This window comes from Eleginops maclovinus, chromosome 20, assembly GCF_036324505.1.
Source record: "Eleginops maclovinus isolate JMC-PN-2008 ecotype Puerto Natales chromosome 20, JC_Emac_rtc_rv5, whole genome shotgun sequence".
NCBI classification, from domain to species: domain Eukaryota; kingdom Metazoa; phylum Chordata; class Actinopteri; order Perciformes; family Eleginopidae; genus Eleginops; species Eleginops maclovinus.
In genome coordinates this window covers 19,658,011-19,674,154 of record NC_086368.1, presented here as the reverse complement: position 1 = coordinate 19,674,154, position 16,144 = coordinate 19,658,011, and the positions used below count along the sequence as shown (strand labels likewise).

The window sequence follows — 16,144 nt, the reverse complement described above, 5'->3', positions numbered from 1 at the left end:
CTTGAAGTAATGCGTTCACAAAAATGAGACTGTTGGATGGATAACCCAACTAAAATGAAACGGCACTGCTGATCAATGCGGTGGTGATTGAATTGGACATAGGTGTGTCGTTTTGCCAGCCTATTTAACCAATATAACACCCACATTGTTAAATAGGATCGTGTGACCTCAACGTCTTCATAGTTCTGACCCGATGTTAATACTGTGTACAGTGGTCAGAATCAGAATACCTTTATTTGTCCCCCAGAGAGGACATTTACAATTGTTAAAGAAAAGTACTGAAGGAATATCTTTTGACCCTACTGATTAAATTCAGGATGCCTAATTTATTCAGTTTTTGAATCCTAGTTGGTTATCTACCACTTAATCCAATCCACGTTAACAACTATTGACCATTTGAGCAAGTCATTTAAAGAAAGGGGAGCAGATGAAAATTGTATCTATTTATATAACTGTGGTGATAATGAAGTCACAGGGGATTTTCACCATAGTAAGAATAAGCCGTCTGTGTTCTTCCCAGTGTAAAATATTGAGATCACTTACGGTACTGAACCAACCAAATGCTGAAGGTCATTGAGTTCCTCTCCTGATATTTTCTCCCTCAGCAGTTATTATTGATTCTGGCCATGTGATCTCTTTTCACATTTCTTGCAGAGCTGTCTTTCCCATACTACCGTCTACTTTTATTCTTTGTCACCTTTATGCAATATGTAGGGGCTAGAATTAGTAATCATGGTGATGCTGTTCAGTCGAGGAATATCATATTTAGTCAATTATACAATTTCAATCTGTTGGTTTTTAGAGGTCACGCAGTTACAATGTTTTAAAAGGTCCCATCAAGGGAGAGCTTGCAGTCCATAAATATTGCTCTACAGAGTCACTGTCCCTTTTAATGTATCAGTGGTCGTAATATGGTTGTAACATGTGTAGAGCCAAGTGAGAAATGACTTGGCTTAATTTAGGGAAAAGCACAGTTTGATTCTGAAGCTTCGACATGCTTAACTGAGTGTGGATAGACTCCATGTTACATGATGATGATGAGATGATAAGTTGCATGGAGATGAGATGTTGTTCATTCAAACAGATGCACTTACACAGACACACACAACCTGAGACAACCAGACAGAGGTCTGCGGAGACGGACCAAAATATGAAGTAACTTATAGATGTGTGCAGCTTTAGTAACATAGACATTGTGATGGAGAGATGTGGTCACTGACCTTCGTGGTTTTATGTCTCATTGAATTCATCACAACACAGACAGACTGGCAGTGTGTGTCTGTGTGTGAGAGAGTCGACAGTTTTCCTCTGTCGCTATGTTTCCTCAGACTCCATAACCATTCTGAAGTCTGTAAAAGACTCATTTACAGAAAGGAAATACTTAAAGCGAAACCAGTGGTGATTGTTTTCCATTGTCGGGATGCATTTTAATTCTTACTTTGCTTTTACATTTAGTGTGAAATATAATGGTTTTGAAATAGGGAGAACATGAATTGTGATTTTTGAACTAGTAGTTCAGAATTGATTGAAAACCAGGCATCTTTATGAAGTCCATATGTAGCTCTTTCAATTATTTTCTAGAAAATTGTAAACATTTCTTTACGCCACCCTACTAATCTCCTGTTTTCAGGATCATTGACACACTCACTTGTTCTCCAGCTCATAATCTTTCCCAATACTGGCCATTTTCTTGTGAGTATTGCGCATGTGCAATTCTCAAAACAGATGAGGAGTAAAATGGCTCACTAATTGATTTGTTGATTGTATGTTTGTCTCTTTTTTTAAGAAAATAAATGACGGTTGTTTGTGTATGTGGCGTTTGGAGAGGGGAGATAAAGTGAGAACTGAATGAAACACATCAGTTACAAGACGCTAGTTTATTGACATGATTGATTTTTAAAACATCCATCTTAAATTATTATACCGAGACACCCTTAAGTATGTTATGTGAAGCACATTAGAAACCATCTAAGTTTCGAAATTCTTTACCCTCCTTCTAATTTTTCAGGCTTGCGAACCATCCGAACATCTTAGCGGGCAGGACTCCCACACAAAGAGCGGCAATCGCAATGGCAGCCACAGCAGAGCGACTCGTTCCCAAACCTACGGACACCTCAGCTCCAGCTCTTCCTCCACCCACCAGGCACAGACCCCGGGTTTACCGCAGCATTCACCCCAGGGTCAATCACAGTCCCAGGCTTTGGATGGGGGGGTCCCACCTGGTCTGGCGAGCACCCTGGAACACATCATCGGTCAACTGGATATTCTCACCCAGGTAAGCAGAAGAGTTGTTAATCTCTCATGAAAAACAGCAAGGCTTGTGCTGAGGCTGTGCCACCCACCCACTCACACTGCTTAGAACAAAAGCTTCCTTTAGTGATCAACCTGCAGGCCAGATATGGTTACAGAACACAAACAACATCTTAGGTGCTGTTTGGTACTGCGGTAGGATGGCACATTAACTCCACACTGCTGTAGAATTTTATTAGAAACTGCCCTCCACAGGTGGAAAAACACCAATACTGTTCACACAAATCTACCTGGGTCAGCAGCTACATTACTGTTGTTTTTATAATGTCATGTTAACTGTATGCACATTAAATGAAGTTCCATCCACACCTGGGAACGAGATAGAGAAGAAACAGGAACAGAAAATTCATCTTGGGCTTGTTATATGTGTGAACTTATCTGTTAAATACATACACATATACACCAGAGTGGAAGCTTACTTCTAACTAAAACACCATATTGCAATCATACAGCATGTTTTCATTCATTCAGTACTCGCACTAAATTAGGAGGATAAGATTAAAGAGTCCCATTGGTTGCTCATTATTGTATTATTATTGCATACAACAATCTCTCTGTAGATTCTTCGTACCATGATGCAAGCAGAGATTTTTTTGTCAACCAGATAACTAATCCTAAAAACTGTCCTGCTGAAGACAGTATAGTACAGAGCATGCTAAACTAAAAATAGATCCTTGAACAAAAAACCAAAAGAACAGCAACCAGTTCAGATCTAAAGGTCTGCTTCGTGGTTTTTTTTTTGTGTCAATTTTTTAAATGTGTTGTGCATCTGTTTAGCTCCGTGGATCAGATATGGATATCAGACACAGCAGAATAACTGTAGAATACAGCAACACGTTTTAGACTCTCCCGTTGTAACCCACTCCTTTTGGCTGACCTGTCCAGTATGAAATGAAATGACTGCAGCTTTTGAATTTGCAACCTACTGTATATTAATCAGTGTTGAAAACATTAAGTGCAATGGACAGCAATACATTCTTTTATTGGATGTCTTTTTAACCAACCGAGCTTCCCGGCAAAGCCTAGAATGGCAGCCAGAGGTTGCTCTGCACCAAACTCACCTCACAGCAAGATGGTCTTAACACCTAACTAATTTATCTTAGCTTATAATTTGCTGTTCCTGTTCTGCTGTTCTGTGCCTGTGTGTGTTCGTGTCTTTTGTGTGCATGGTTTTAGCTTGAGGTTGTGAACGTGCCCTGAGAGAAAATACATCATTCATATACGAGTGCTGGCAGCACTCTGCCTCAGTCACTGATAGTGACTGAGGGTAAATTGTTAATGGCCACGCTTAGAAGTAGAAACGCTTCTTGTGTGTGTGCGATTTTCTGGCTTTTCATCTTTCTTTATTTCTTCTTCTTTCAATATGCAGCACAGAATGTTGGAGCATTTAGATTTGTCTCAGGGCAGCCAGGCATCTAGCTAGCCCCTCTCAGGGGGGGTGGGTGCCAACCTCTCCCTTTCAAGACCAATTCACCCAAACCCTGATGCCAGATGGATCGTCTGTGTTTGGTTTTGTCCTTCTGCTCTTTGATTGTTCGGGTTCATTCTTATTTTTTACATTAGGACATGGTAGGAAATCTGGAACTGTTAATATATTATATAAAAGCAAATGTCTGGCGATCTTATGGTTGTCATTGAAAAGCTTTGCTCGTCCCATGTGGCTTTGCTGTGATTTTTAGTAGTATCAATCCTGCACGTGACATTGTTGTCAGACCTTATACAGCTTTTAGCGAGTGTTTAAATGGTTTTCTTTTACTCGTGCTGTTGAACCAAAGACTCTTTTGTAAATAATGACATTTAAATCTAATACGACTATTAAGACAAAAAACAACCAGGAAAAAACTAACAATACAGCTGCAATAAATCAGGCCAGGAGTGTAAACTTCTAGGGGTGCAAAGACTTTTGGTGCCATTACTCAAACCACACCCATTTCCACACTCTGCCTTCATTTCAAACTTAACTAGTTAACTGTACATTTTTCCTGACTACATCTTGCACATATGTGATGCTGCACCATGGATTCAAATGTTTAACAATGGAATTTGCAAATGTTTCAACAGAACTAAAATACAGTTCTTGATCAAAAGTTAGATTCTGCAAATGTATTTCTACCTAGACGCTGAATTGGATGTTCAACTGAAGCATATCAGAACCTGCGTGAAATTGGGTTAAAATGCAGCAGAAATCACAGCTGGTTCAGATAGACTTTTTTTACCCGTACAGATGGTAACATTGGCAAATCAGTGACTTCACCTCACCTGCTGTTTTATACACAGCCTGTCGAGAGTTTTTAAAAAGGGAGTTCTACTAAACACAGCATAATTCATTATATTGTAAAACAGACCACTAGAAACTTAAGGTAACGTATAATATCCAGGAACTAGTCATAATTGCTTAGTATAGATTAAAATATTTGGTAGTTTGCTTGAACTTTACAAAAGCAAAGTGAAACACTTCAGACTGTCTAAGAAGACTATGCATAAAGGTCTGTTAAAGTGTTTCCAAGAGGAGCTAAACCCAGCGCTGTTTCAGCTGACCCTCCAAAAGGCCCTCATATGTGAGTAGAAATAAGAAGGTAGAAACATTTGTTCAACATCATCTGTTCAACTTTGACATCCTGGAGATTTAAATGACCACCCCGCCTTCCTCTGAAGATTAGGCTGACAAAGGGACACCATTTATGTGTGTGTTGTATTCCTGTCCCTCTTTAAGTCTTTTCTCCAGCATTATTTTTCACTTTTACATCTCTTTGTAACTCTAATAACGGAGAAGGAACATGTTGAATTATTCAACGTTAGGCTGAAGCTTCTAAAGCCACAGTTTGCTGTGTTAGCTGCTTTTTCACTTGTCTGCCCCGCCTCACCAATACTCTACCCCCCCATACTCCACTCTTTCTCTTCTTCCTCTGTTTGATAATTCATTGCTCTTACATGTCCTCCCACACTAAGCCTCTAGAAGCCACACTTATCCCCTTCTTTCACACTATCCCTCTTAATTATGAAGAATCTTGAATCAATATTTGCTCTCTCGCTCTCAACTTTATTTACCAATTAATGCGCAGTAGAGCCTTCTGTTCCTCTATAGACCATTAGACTGTAGGTGAGAGAATTTGGTGAACTTTTTCTGTCATATCACAGGGGGAAAGTGCAACAGAAAGTCTTTCATTAACACTTGCTCCTTTTAAAACATTTTCTCTAGTTTCATGTTTCGTCTTAACCTTAACCTACAGTAGTTTGTGAGTCAGAATAGATATACTGTACATAGATGTGGACCACTCCACTGACTGTTACAGCAGCTATAAATGGAGCTGCAAGAATAGTTAGAATAAAATGAAAGAAACATGTTCCTGTTCCTCAGAAAAAGTGTAAGTTGTGAACTTCTAGAAACCACAACGTTTTTACCACAGTGTTTGGCAGTCTCTGATTTGTGTGTTTATACTCGTGTTTTACAGGAAGTAAGAAAGAAAGAATTCCCAAGTAAAACCACCATAATTCTGAGAAATATGGTGACTTAATATCCCAACAAGGAACTTCGATCATAGAAGCTATTTCTAAATAATTATTACATCTTAAAGTCTAAAACTCAGAAGGGGAAACCGCTCCTTTTTGTCCTTATTTGGTAGCAAAAAACACTAAAGTAAAGCTGCTCAAACTCACTTCCTCCTACTACATCACATCATGCCGAGGCAGAGTCAGGGACAACAACTCTTATGTTATCAAATGTGGTGCTGTGATGAAAGGAAAAAGAAATCTGCTCTTATGTCTTGTAAAACATAAAAGTCTGCACTACGCTTTCAAGTGGTCATTTTCAGGAGAGGTTAAGTATGCATTTTCCAATAATTCAACCTGCTCGTTAGCGTACTATGGCAGCATTAAGATAAAGAGCCATCGTTAACAAGAGGCCGAGGCTATTAACTGATGGCTGTATGGATTTTTATTGGCTTTCTGCTAGTACAATGTGTTTAAATATGGTTATTGATTCACCGCAGCAGGGCTTGTTCTACACACCTCCAGACCATTATTGGTGGCTCAGTGGGCTCACGATTTGTTTGTGGTGTTTTTGTGGTATCACTATTCCGTTAAATTCCTTTTTTTATTACTGTAACTCACTTTAGTATGTCAGCTATCTACATCTAGAGAAAAGGCCGGACTTTGCCACCTTTCACAAGCACCAGTTTGCCTTTCTTTGCCTTTCAGACTATCAGACTACAGCGTGGGTCATACCAAAGCTATGAGACTTTGTAACAGAGGCCAGTAATGCTCTGGGCGATGGGGAGTATAATGTGTTCTGGAGAGAAAAAGAAAACAGCTTGCTCTATTTTTAGGAGCATAAAGATTTGGTTTCTACTCCAGATGAAAACTATATGCCCGTATAATGTTGCAGCTGCCTGGGGACACAATGTGGCATCACACACAGACACACACACACACACACACACACACACACACACACACACACACACACACACACACACACACACACACACACACACACACACACACACACACACACACACACACACACACACACACACACACACACACAGCTGGTTGGACTGAGGATTGGGTAGGCATATCAGGTTGGTAAGATAAACAGGGTGGTATTGATCTGGAAAACGGAGACAGGCAGAGAGAGGGAGAGAAAGAGGAAATACAAGCCCTTTCTCTCCCATGATGCATGAAATAGCAGGAGATGTTATCTATTTTGATGACCCAAAAGAAAACTCCACGCACCCACACGTTGTTGAATTCATTGCCATCGATGTGTGCCGAGTATGAGCTTATCTGAGGGATTTAACAATGTCAATTACTTCATCATTACGCCTTTAATAGTTATTGCCTGTGTGAGTGTGTATGTGTTTCTGTTGGTGTGTGTGGCACTGTGGGGTCAATGCAGGACCTCAATAACCAATTACCAAAACCAGAGGGAACTTGTTGCACATGTTGTCTTGGGTTGGAAGATCACTAAAATAACATGTAGTGCACTTACATACGAGGGTAAATATTGTGATGAAAATACAAGTTATTAGTTTTTAAACGGTTTGCATTTAGCCAGAACTTCTGTGTCCCTTACAGAAATATGAAGTCTTATTCAAATCTTATTACCAACCCAGATGAATTTTGTAATATTGCCAATAATGGAAAATACATCTTCGTATGTGTGGCTCGAGCTACCATTGCACTGTTGTTCTGTATTTTTTCAATCTTTATAACCCAATTTCCCAAAATCCTCTGAGGTAGGGTGGTGGTGGCGAAGTCTGTAGGGACTTGACTTGGGAACCGGTTCAAGTCCCCGAAAGACCAAGTACTACCGATGTGTCACTGAGCAAGGAACTGTTTACTACACTGCTCTCCGGATGCTGTACCTAATGGCAGCCCGCTGCTCCAACACTAGGATGTGTCAAATGCAAAATGTAAATTACCCTCCGTTGGACGATTAAGGGTTCCTTTCGCTTTTTTTTTAAACAATTGTTCGACAACCGAGACGATGCTTACTATTTTGGTTTCATCACACAGTAAGAACAAACAAAACAAACCAAATGATTGGACTGTGTTAGTTTTTCCAGTATTGATGATTTTGGTTTATCTATCAAATGATGAAGAAATGATCAACCAGTCTTTAGACATCCAGTGATTATTATTCAACTACTTTATCGTCATTGACACTTTCCCTGATTATATAGAGTGAGCATAAGATTATCTTGAAAGAGAATCCTACCTATTATGTTGGCCCTGTGTTAAAAGGTTTGTTTTAATATAGTATTAGCTTTGACTAACCTGCTGTAAGGCTGTTTATGAATCAACCCAGCATCAGGTTATTTCTCAATAAAACAAACCTGTGACGCAAACCAACTTGAGGTCAACTAAATCTCTTTTTCCAATGTCCAACCCACAGCTGGTTATATTTTCATTAAATGACTCATCTTGTTGCTGCTTTCTAGCAATTTAAAAAAATTGCTCTCGCTGGCTCAAAGAGAGACATTAATTCGCAGGTGGAGACACGTTGACATATCTTTTACTTTCTGGCCCAAATGTAGAGAGTCTGTCCATGTGAACGTGTTTACTGATTTGTTTTGTTCCTCCCCACAACCAAATTTATGTTGCCAAGCATTACTTTCCAAAACTGCTTACGAGCTGGGATTGTGTTTGTCACCAAGCAACATTAGCAGAGTAAACTATCGTGTCAGAGATTCATAAAAAAAAGTTGCCACGAGATTCACTCAAATTACTGTCAACATTATGTATCTGTGATTCACTTTGCTATTTTTTGTGTTTGAATTAGCATAAATCTCATTCCTGTTTTACTTCTCAGCTCAAAGCAAGGGCATTTGAAGTGCTTTATATTATGAAAAGTATTTTATAAGAGAAAGTGAATAAATAGAAACAAAGTCAATAGAGAAAACATGATTAATAGATTCCACACAGCTTCTTTATTTAAAAGGAGCCAACTTTCTTACAAAACTCTTATGGGATTTTAGTCGTTTTGATAATGTATTTCAAATGGATTACCTTGTTCACCTTCATCGGGGACTCTATTTATCAGCTGAGAGCACCATCAGGGATTTTTAATGTCTACTAGTTTTAATCACCGGGTTTGTCTGTTTTGGAAAGGAGGGGGAACTTTATGGAACTTTTATCAAAATCAAAACCTCTTGAGAGATGAACAGTAAAAGAATCCCAACCAGGAGAAGCTGACTGCGATGACACACTCCCATGATCTGACACCACCAAAAACCAAAAATCACATTAAAGCGATTAGCTTAACAAAGTGAAAGCGCTATAAAGATATCCAAATGATAGTATTTTCTCAGTTGTCTCTCTTAAGGAATACTTTTAGGTTTAGGGTTTCAGACATGAATCATGTCATTCATTCTATTTGTTTTAGATAATGAAAGAATGATTAAATTATTTCTTTAACGTGGCTACTGGATCCCAGATACAATAAAGTTAGAAAAGCCAGCTGTGTCCTCAGTAATAGGTTCATTCAGATGATCAAAACCTGGAGGCTCGTCTGATGAACAGGCACAGGCGACACAAATCTACAAGTACAAATGCACAACAAACACTGTGACTGTGTGAGGATGCTGAGAAGAAAAGTATGTCGCACTGTGATCTCACTTCCCACACATGCCCGTCCTGATTCGGATAGCAACCTTCTTGTATTCTATGTGTGCGTAAGTGTGTTTATGCAACTGTGTGAGAATGAGAACAAGAGAGGGTGCGTGCCAGACACAGAAACTCCGGTGTTTTCAGCTCAAGCAGCAGATCTCTATGATAATCAGCTGGATTGTCTTGCACGCACAACATCTGTCTCAGACACACACAGAACTGCCTTTCACACACACACACAAACAAAGCCATTATATAGTTATTACTGTCAGGCTGATGCTATACAGCCCACTCTAACATGCTCTTTCTCTCTCATCTGTCTCCTTCCTTCCCCCTTTTTTTATTTTCTTTGTCTTGTAACTCCATCCAGACGGTTTCGATCTTGGAGCAGCGGCTGACACTGACAGAGGACAAGCTCAAGGAGTGTTTGGAGAACCAGATGGAGATTGGTCTACATCTCCAGAGACGTGAGGAGGCCTAAAGATGGCGGCACCAGAGAGAGGTTGAACTGTGGTGTGAGGGCAAATGGGTTCACGCCAACACTACTTACAAAAAAAGCATCTACCGAACACTCCGGTTGTTACGTCTCACTTGAAATGTGCGATCTTGCACACAGTCCAGAACTGTTTCCCTGACTGGACTCCAATTGCACACTGAGCCTCACTGCTGATGTACTGCGCCTGGTTATTTTACAAAGAGATATCTGAAGTGAAGGAGTTGAATATTAGAGAAGTTGTTCTTCTACAAGAATGCTGAGAGCGCAGTCCCCTTTCTGCTGACAAAGGATCTGCTGCGAGTCACTTTTTGAGTGTGCAAGCGTCTGTGTGTGTATGTGTGAGCATTTAGATGTGTATGCACAAAATTGTGTCCTGTGAGATACATGCAAAAGACTTTCCTACTTGCCTTTACCCCACACATACTGTATGGGCATTTTGAACTCTATCTGCGTATGTGGCGTGCAGGTTCATGCCGAGTTTCATCACTGTAAAATACACTCAGAAATCACAAATACAGTTCCCAAAAACCAACATAACCACAATGCATTACTATTGTTTAGTTGTATTAAGACATGCTCAATATTCTTTTTAATTGAAAAAAGAGGGTCAGTTATTTACAAAGTTTGCTGTCTATGGGTGCTTCATGTTTGTTCTGCTGCTTGTTCAACATTCGTAGATTCAAATCCTTAACTACAGAGCCAACAATGTGCCTTTGTTGGATCTCAATTGAAAAACCTGTTTCCAAGTTGGTAAGTTTGTTACAGTTATTAAAGACTATCTCTTACATTATATTTTATTTTCAACAGATCCTGTATATACCACAAAGCAACAATGAATTGAATTGGACAGGGTAGTAGGGTGGTAAAGTATTGCGAGATGTTGGTTTCCGTTTCTGGATTGTTGAAGATGCAACAAAATATAAATGAGCAACAGTCTAATTATTTAAGTTAAAATGATGATGTGTTGGGGTTATCTCCTCTGTGCGAAAGATAAGCATTTGTTCCGTCCCTTCATACACTGTGTCCTAAACTTTTATACTCAGAAAGTAACTCATTGTTTACCTTCTTAATAAATATTTTTTCACTCGTAACGCTGACTTGAAATTAGCTGATGAGAGGATTGCTCTTTCACAACACTGAGCTCTGTTTGTGTAACGATCGAAACACAGTTTGTTTTCATAATGGTTGCCAAATCAGTCATCTCACCCGGTTACTTTTAAGGGACTGTTTCCTGCTCTGATTGGCCCGCAGAGCCTGAGCTGTAACCCAGATGAATCATGACTTCTCAGTCTTTATTGTCCTCAGCAGAGATGTTAAGATCATGAGCCATGAACTGTGTCATCCATCACTCCTTTTGCCAACCCTTTTTATGCCAGATTTTGAGTGATGATTTTATTGAAAAAAAAATGGGGGCTAAATACGACTGCCCTACTTATGTCCACCATCACTCCATTTCACCCCCCGAGTAATTTAGGTAACCTGACCGCTGATGCTAGGTCACCACTTTTATTTTTAGACACTTCAATGAAAATTAGCCTGACCCCAGGTCGGACGATCACTGTGTTTTTCTCAAAATACACATTAAGCTGAGCCAAAAAAGTCCTGTTCATTCATTTGAGTTTTTTAATTTTACATGCTGGTAATATGTTTACGTAGTATTGCAATGAATCTTTGAGAGTCCTATTGTGGAGGTCTCAGAGAACTGTGTGGCGTCACTAAGAGGGAAAATATTAATGACTGTTTCTTTAAGACCCGACTCAGGCTCCGCACTGATGGAAAAAGAAGAAAAACAAAACCGGAATTCTGGAGCTGTGCTGCCGGGCCCACTCTCTTCCTTCCTGTCTGGGGCCCGAGGACACACACACACACACACACACACACACACACACACACACACACACACACACACACACACACACACACACACACACACACACACACACACACACACACACACACACACACACACACACACACACACACACACACACACACACACACACACACACACACACACTCTCATGCCAGAGAAACGGCTCCCTTTACTATGGGCCTCAACCAGACGGCCTGCCAGGAGCTCTAGTGGAGGAGAGGAGGGGCTGAAAGAGTGTGTGTCTGTGTGTCTGTCTGTCTGTGTGTCTGTCTGTCTGTCTGTCTGTGTGTCTGTCTGTCTGTCTGTCTGTCTGTCTGTCTGTCTGTGTGAGTATTTTTGTTTCTTTGTGGGGACCAAGTTCATTTTAAAAGCTTGGTAGTGAGGACATGTCGGCCTGTTTTTTCATTACAAGTTCAGGATTATAGCTGAAACCATTAATGAATTTGTCAATCAACAGGAAGCGAATCCAAATCTACTTTAACTATATTTAAAAGTCATCGTTCAATTTAAAACACTTACTCTTCTTTGGTTCAACCTCCAATACTGTAAGATTTTATTATTTTTATCTGTTTTATATCATTGGGAAGTGAATATCTTTGAGTTTGGTTTGGACAAAACCAATAATTTAAAGTCAAAAATGATAATAATGATAGTGTTTTTAATTTGGTATTTAATACATTTTATTGAGGAAATGACTGGACAATGAATCGCAATCATTTTAAGTTGCAGTTTTTGTTGAGTTTACTTGGAAACCTGAACAGGACCATGACTAAATTAATATTTTTTAAAAACAGAAGAGAGAATATTTTGAATAACAGTCATGACTACAATGTATTTTTATTTTTTCTAAAGCTCTACACTGTTTAAACATCTGATAAGCATTCAAACTAATGGATCTGTTACTAGAAGTTGAATTCCTGGATCATATTTCACGTCTCACTCGGTAACTGAAGCAACACCCTACTACTCCATCAAAGAAACCTACTTACGCTTAGCGTTATGAATTTAGTTCTGATGGTTAATGTTACGGCTAGAGGGAATGCATTATGTCAGGGATAGTCCTCATAAGTATATGTGTGTGTGTGTGTGTGTGTGTGTGTGTGTACATGAAAAAGAAAGGGGAGAAAAAAGAAGCTGGAGCTCAAGACTCTGTAATATGTAGCCCATGTGTGGCCTGTGTGTGGGTGTGTGTGTGTGTGGGGGGGAGGGGGTTGGTGATTCTATGAGGAGAACATCTGGATATGTTTTTCCTGGTGCGCTGTGGTTGCTGCCACTGCTTGCCTTAGAGTGTTTCTTAGAGTTTTACTACTTCAGTGTGTCAGGTTTTTGTGCTCTCCTGCTCCTCTTGGCTCTTTCTGTCCTCAAACATTGTGTCATATTCCAACTTTATGAGCAACGGCTGCTGCTCCGCCCTGTTGCCACAGGTGTAGGCTGCCCTGCCATACATACATAGTTTCTATAACACTACAAGGGGGAAAAAATCCCAAAACTATTGCCAAAGCGTATTGTTAGAACTGCAAGTAATGTGTTGTAATCTGATTTTGGTGACCATCACTGAAATGGTCCATGTAACTGTATAGTGGTCAGCTCTCGATGAGCTCAGCGGGAACTGGACGTAGTTCTAGGAAAGAAATGAGACGCGGTCTGCAGGGACACAGTTTTGAGGAACCACAGTAGAAAAACATAGAATAAGTCTGCGTTTCCAGTGAGTCACAGCAAAGCAGGTGCACTATACGTTTTTACGGGCCCAAAGAGATTCATAAATACAGACAGAGCCATATGCACAGAGTAGACCAAATAAGTTATACATCCAAGAGCTACAACGGTGACCTGTATTAGCCTGTTGGTCCCAGCAGCTAGAACAAAAAATAGAGCTTAAATGAAGCCACACGGGTCCAAACATTAAATATATTTTATGTTTGAAGAGTACTTTGAACAAATGAAGTATTTTTGTCATCATTCATCTGGATCCTCAGTAATTAGAGAATGAAGCTGAACCAATGTTAGCTTGCAGCCAATTTGTCCTTTGACTGCCTGCTCTGATTTTAATGTGAAAAAGCTTTATTTAGTGTTATTACCCATTTTTATCACCGAGACCTGCAAATCATATGTCTCCCTGTTAAACCTCAATAATCGAGAACAATGAAGGAAGCCTCTCATCGAGTGCTGCTTTAGGAGACCAAACCCGGTCAGTTGGTGTTGATCGGACCACTGGTGGCAGGAATCTAACATATTTTGTGTTAGAGAGGAAATAAACCGAGGACCAAGTGCAACAAATTAAAATCACGATAATGACAAACTGTACATCAAGGTGTGTAACATTTTATCTTAGAACCGCTTAAAGGAGGGGATACTCATTTGAGCTTCAAACTTAAAATGTATTTTCTGAACAATGCTGGATTTGGCAAAAATCCCCATTGCCTGATTTACTGCCTCACCCCTCCTCACCCCTTTCTCTCCCACTCCTTCCCCTCTGAGACTGAGCTGTGCTGGTCGGCCGCTGCTGAGGTTTGGCGCTGTGCTCCTTCAACCCACGCTTTAGCTTTTGTTCCCAAACTATTTTTTCCATTTGATTCCAATCGGTCTGAATGGAGTTAGTCAGTTTATCGTTATTGGTAGGACGGTGCCACAACAGAGCACCAAGTTTTAAATATTTTCCAATTGTATGGCAGCCTGAAAGGAGACCTTTAATTGTCATGCTGTCAAATATCCCTCTTATCAGTTTACACATGGGTCATTTCAGGAGAAAGATCTTACTTCACATCTGCTGCTCTGAAAACAAAAATCATTCTGTACACCCCTTAATTTGAAATGTACCAAATATGAATTAGTAAAAAAGTCCTTACAGGAGAATATGTGTCTGTAACTGCAATGCTCCAATGTCAGCCTAAATCACATTTGACCCCAACGCCTGCTTAGGTAACACAAATTCAACCAGTTCGCACACGCTGTAAGGAGTGTAAATGTGTGCTGACTTTTTTAAATTGATGACCTATTTTACAACGAACCAGCCCATAAAACAAACCTAGCGATAACTTGGAGAACACCCGTCCCTCCCCTTTCAGAGAATCACCTCACCTTTAAATCACCTTTTCTCTGAAGCTCCACTGCTCTGACACAAGCTCGCTGAGGAAAATCATCTAAAAGCTACACACCATCTCCAGCTTATGTTTCTTTAAATACCACTTATTTGAATGATGTGTTTCAGGACTGCATTATCACACCATCATAACTATACTAGGGCTGTGATTAATGATCATTGTCATTGTTTTAAGTTTATATAAAACAGAAAAACAGCAAGTTCCTCTCATTTGATTGGACTTTTTTTCTTTTTTTCTTGAACTATTTAAAGAGTTGGCAACTGATTTTCTGTCGCATGACTCATCGTTTCTGGACTAGGTCTTGAAAACTGGCATAAACATGAATTAGATTTTATAATTAATTGCCATACATTTAGGCCACTGCTATTACCTTAACTAATCATTTCTGCACAAAACAAGGACACTTTGTATACTGTAGCTTTATTATCATAGACATCATTCTAAGTCACATCCAGAAAAGGATTTAAATACAGATCTTCAATTGAATTTATCTAACACCACTAGTTATGAGGTTGCTTTAAAATAGCTGGTCTAATGTATTGTTCATGTGCTGGTCTGAAACCTGCTGAAACAGAGAGCAGGCGAGTAAAATATGAGACAGAACATATTGTTAGAGTCATATTCAACCACCTTTGACCATCTGTCTTTATGGCCCTGCCTCTCATCTGTCATAGTAATATGATGGGGTGAGGCTGAAGTAAGAGTGTGTGTGTGTGTGTGTGTGTGTGTGTGTGTGTGTGTGTGTGTGTGTGTGTGTGTGTGTGTGTGTGTGTGTGTGTGTGTGTGTGTGTGTGTGTGTGTGTGTGTGTGTGTGTGTGTGTGTGTGTGTGTGTGTGTGTGTGTGTGTGTGTGTGTGTGTGTGTGTGTGTGTGTGTGTGTGTGTGTGTGGTGAGGGTGAGTTAAAGCACGATGATTCACCTTAGTGCTTTTACAATCTTGCCTACGTAGGTACACTTTGTTTGCTCTGCAATTTGATAAGATACAGTAGAGCAGGGTGAATATTACGCCTGTTTTTTAATGTTCTAAAAGGAAGAGACAAACTGAATGAGTGTTTGCCTTTGTTGGTTCAGTGATTTATAAAATGCTCACTCAAACCGGAAACAAAACCAGTCAAATGTGTTTTCTGGATTTTCTCAAGACTCAGGGAGGGATTTTGCGGACATGATGGTTGACTGAGTTTTGAAGTCAATTTGTGCCATTAACTCTTTGAAGGAAGGTGTTTCTGTCCCAGTGATGTAGAACTGCAGGAATGAG

General features: G+C 39.8%; 1 protein-coding gene across 2 annotated transcripts in view; it reads left to right on the top strand.

The window, feature by feature from the left end:
• The window catches only part of poc1a (POC1 centriolar protein A), a 32,106-nt gene extending 21,153 nt beyond the window's left edge, over positions 1 to 10,953 (top strand). For both annotated transcript variants that reach the window (XM_063911242.1, XM_063911240.1), the window contains exons 10-11: positions 2,009 to 2,275; positions 9,791 to 10,953. In XM_063911242.1, coding sequence (XP_063767312.1) covers positions 2,009 to 2,275; positions 9,791 to 9,901 — 378 coding nt within the window. In that variant the 3' untranslated portion in view covers positions 9,902 to 10,953. The remainder of the gene's footprint in view (positions 1 to 2,008; positions 2,276 to 9,790) is intronic.
• Positions 10,954 to 16,144: the final 5,191 nt, after the last annotated feature.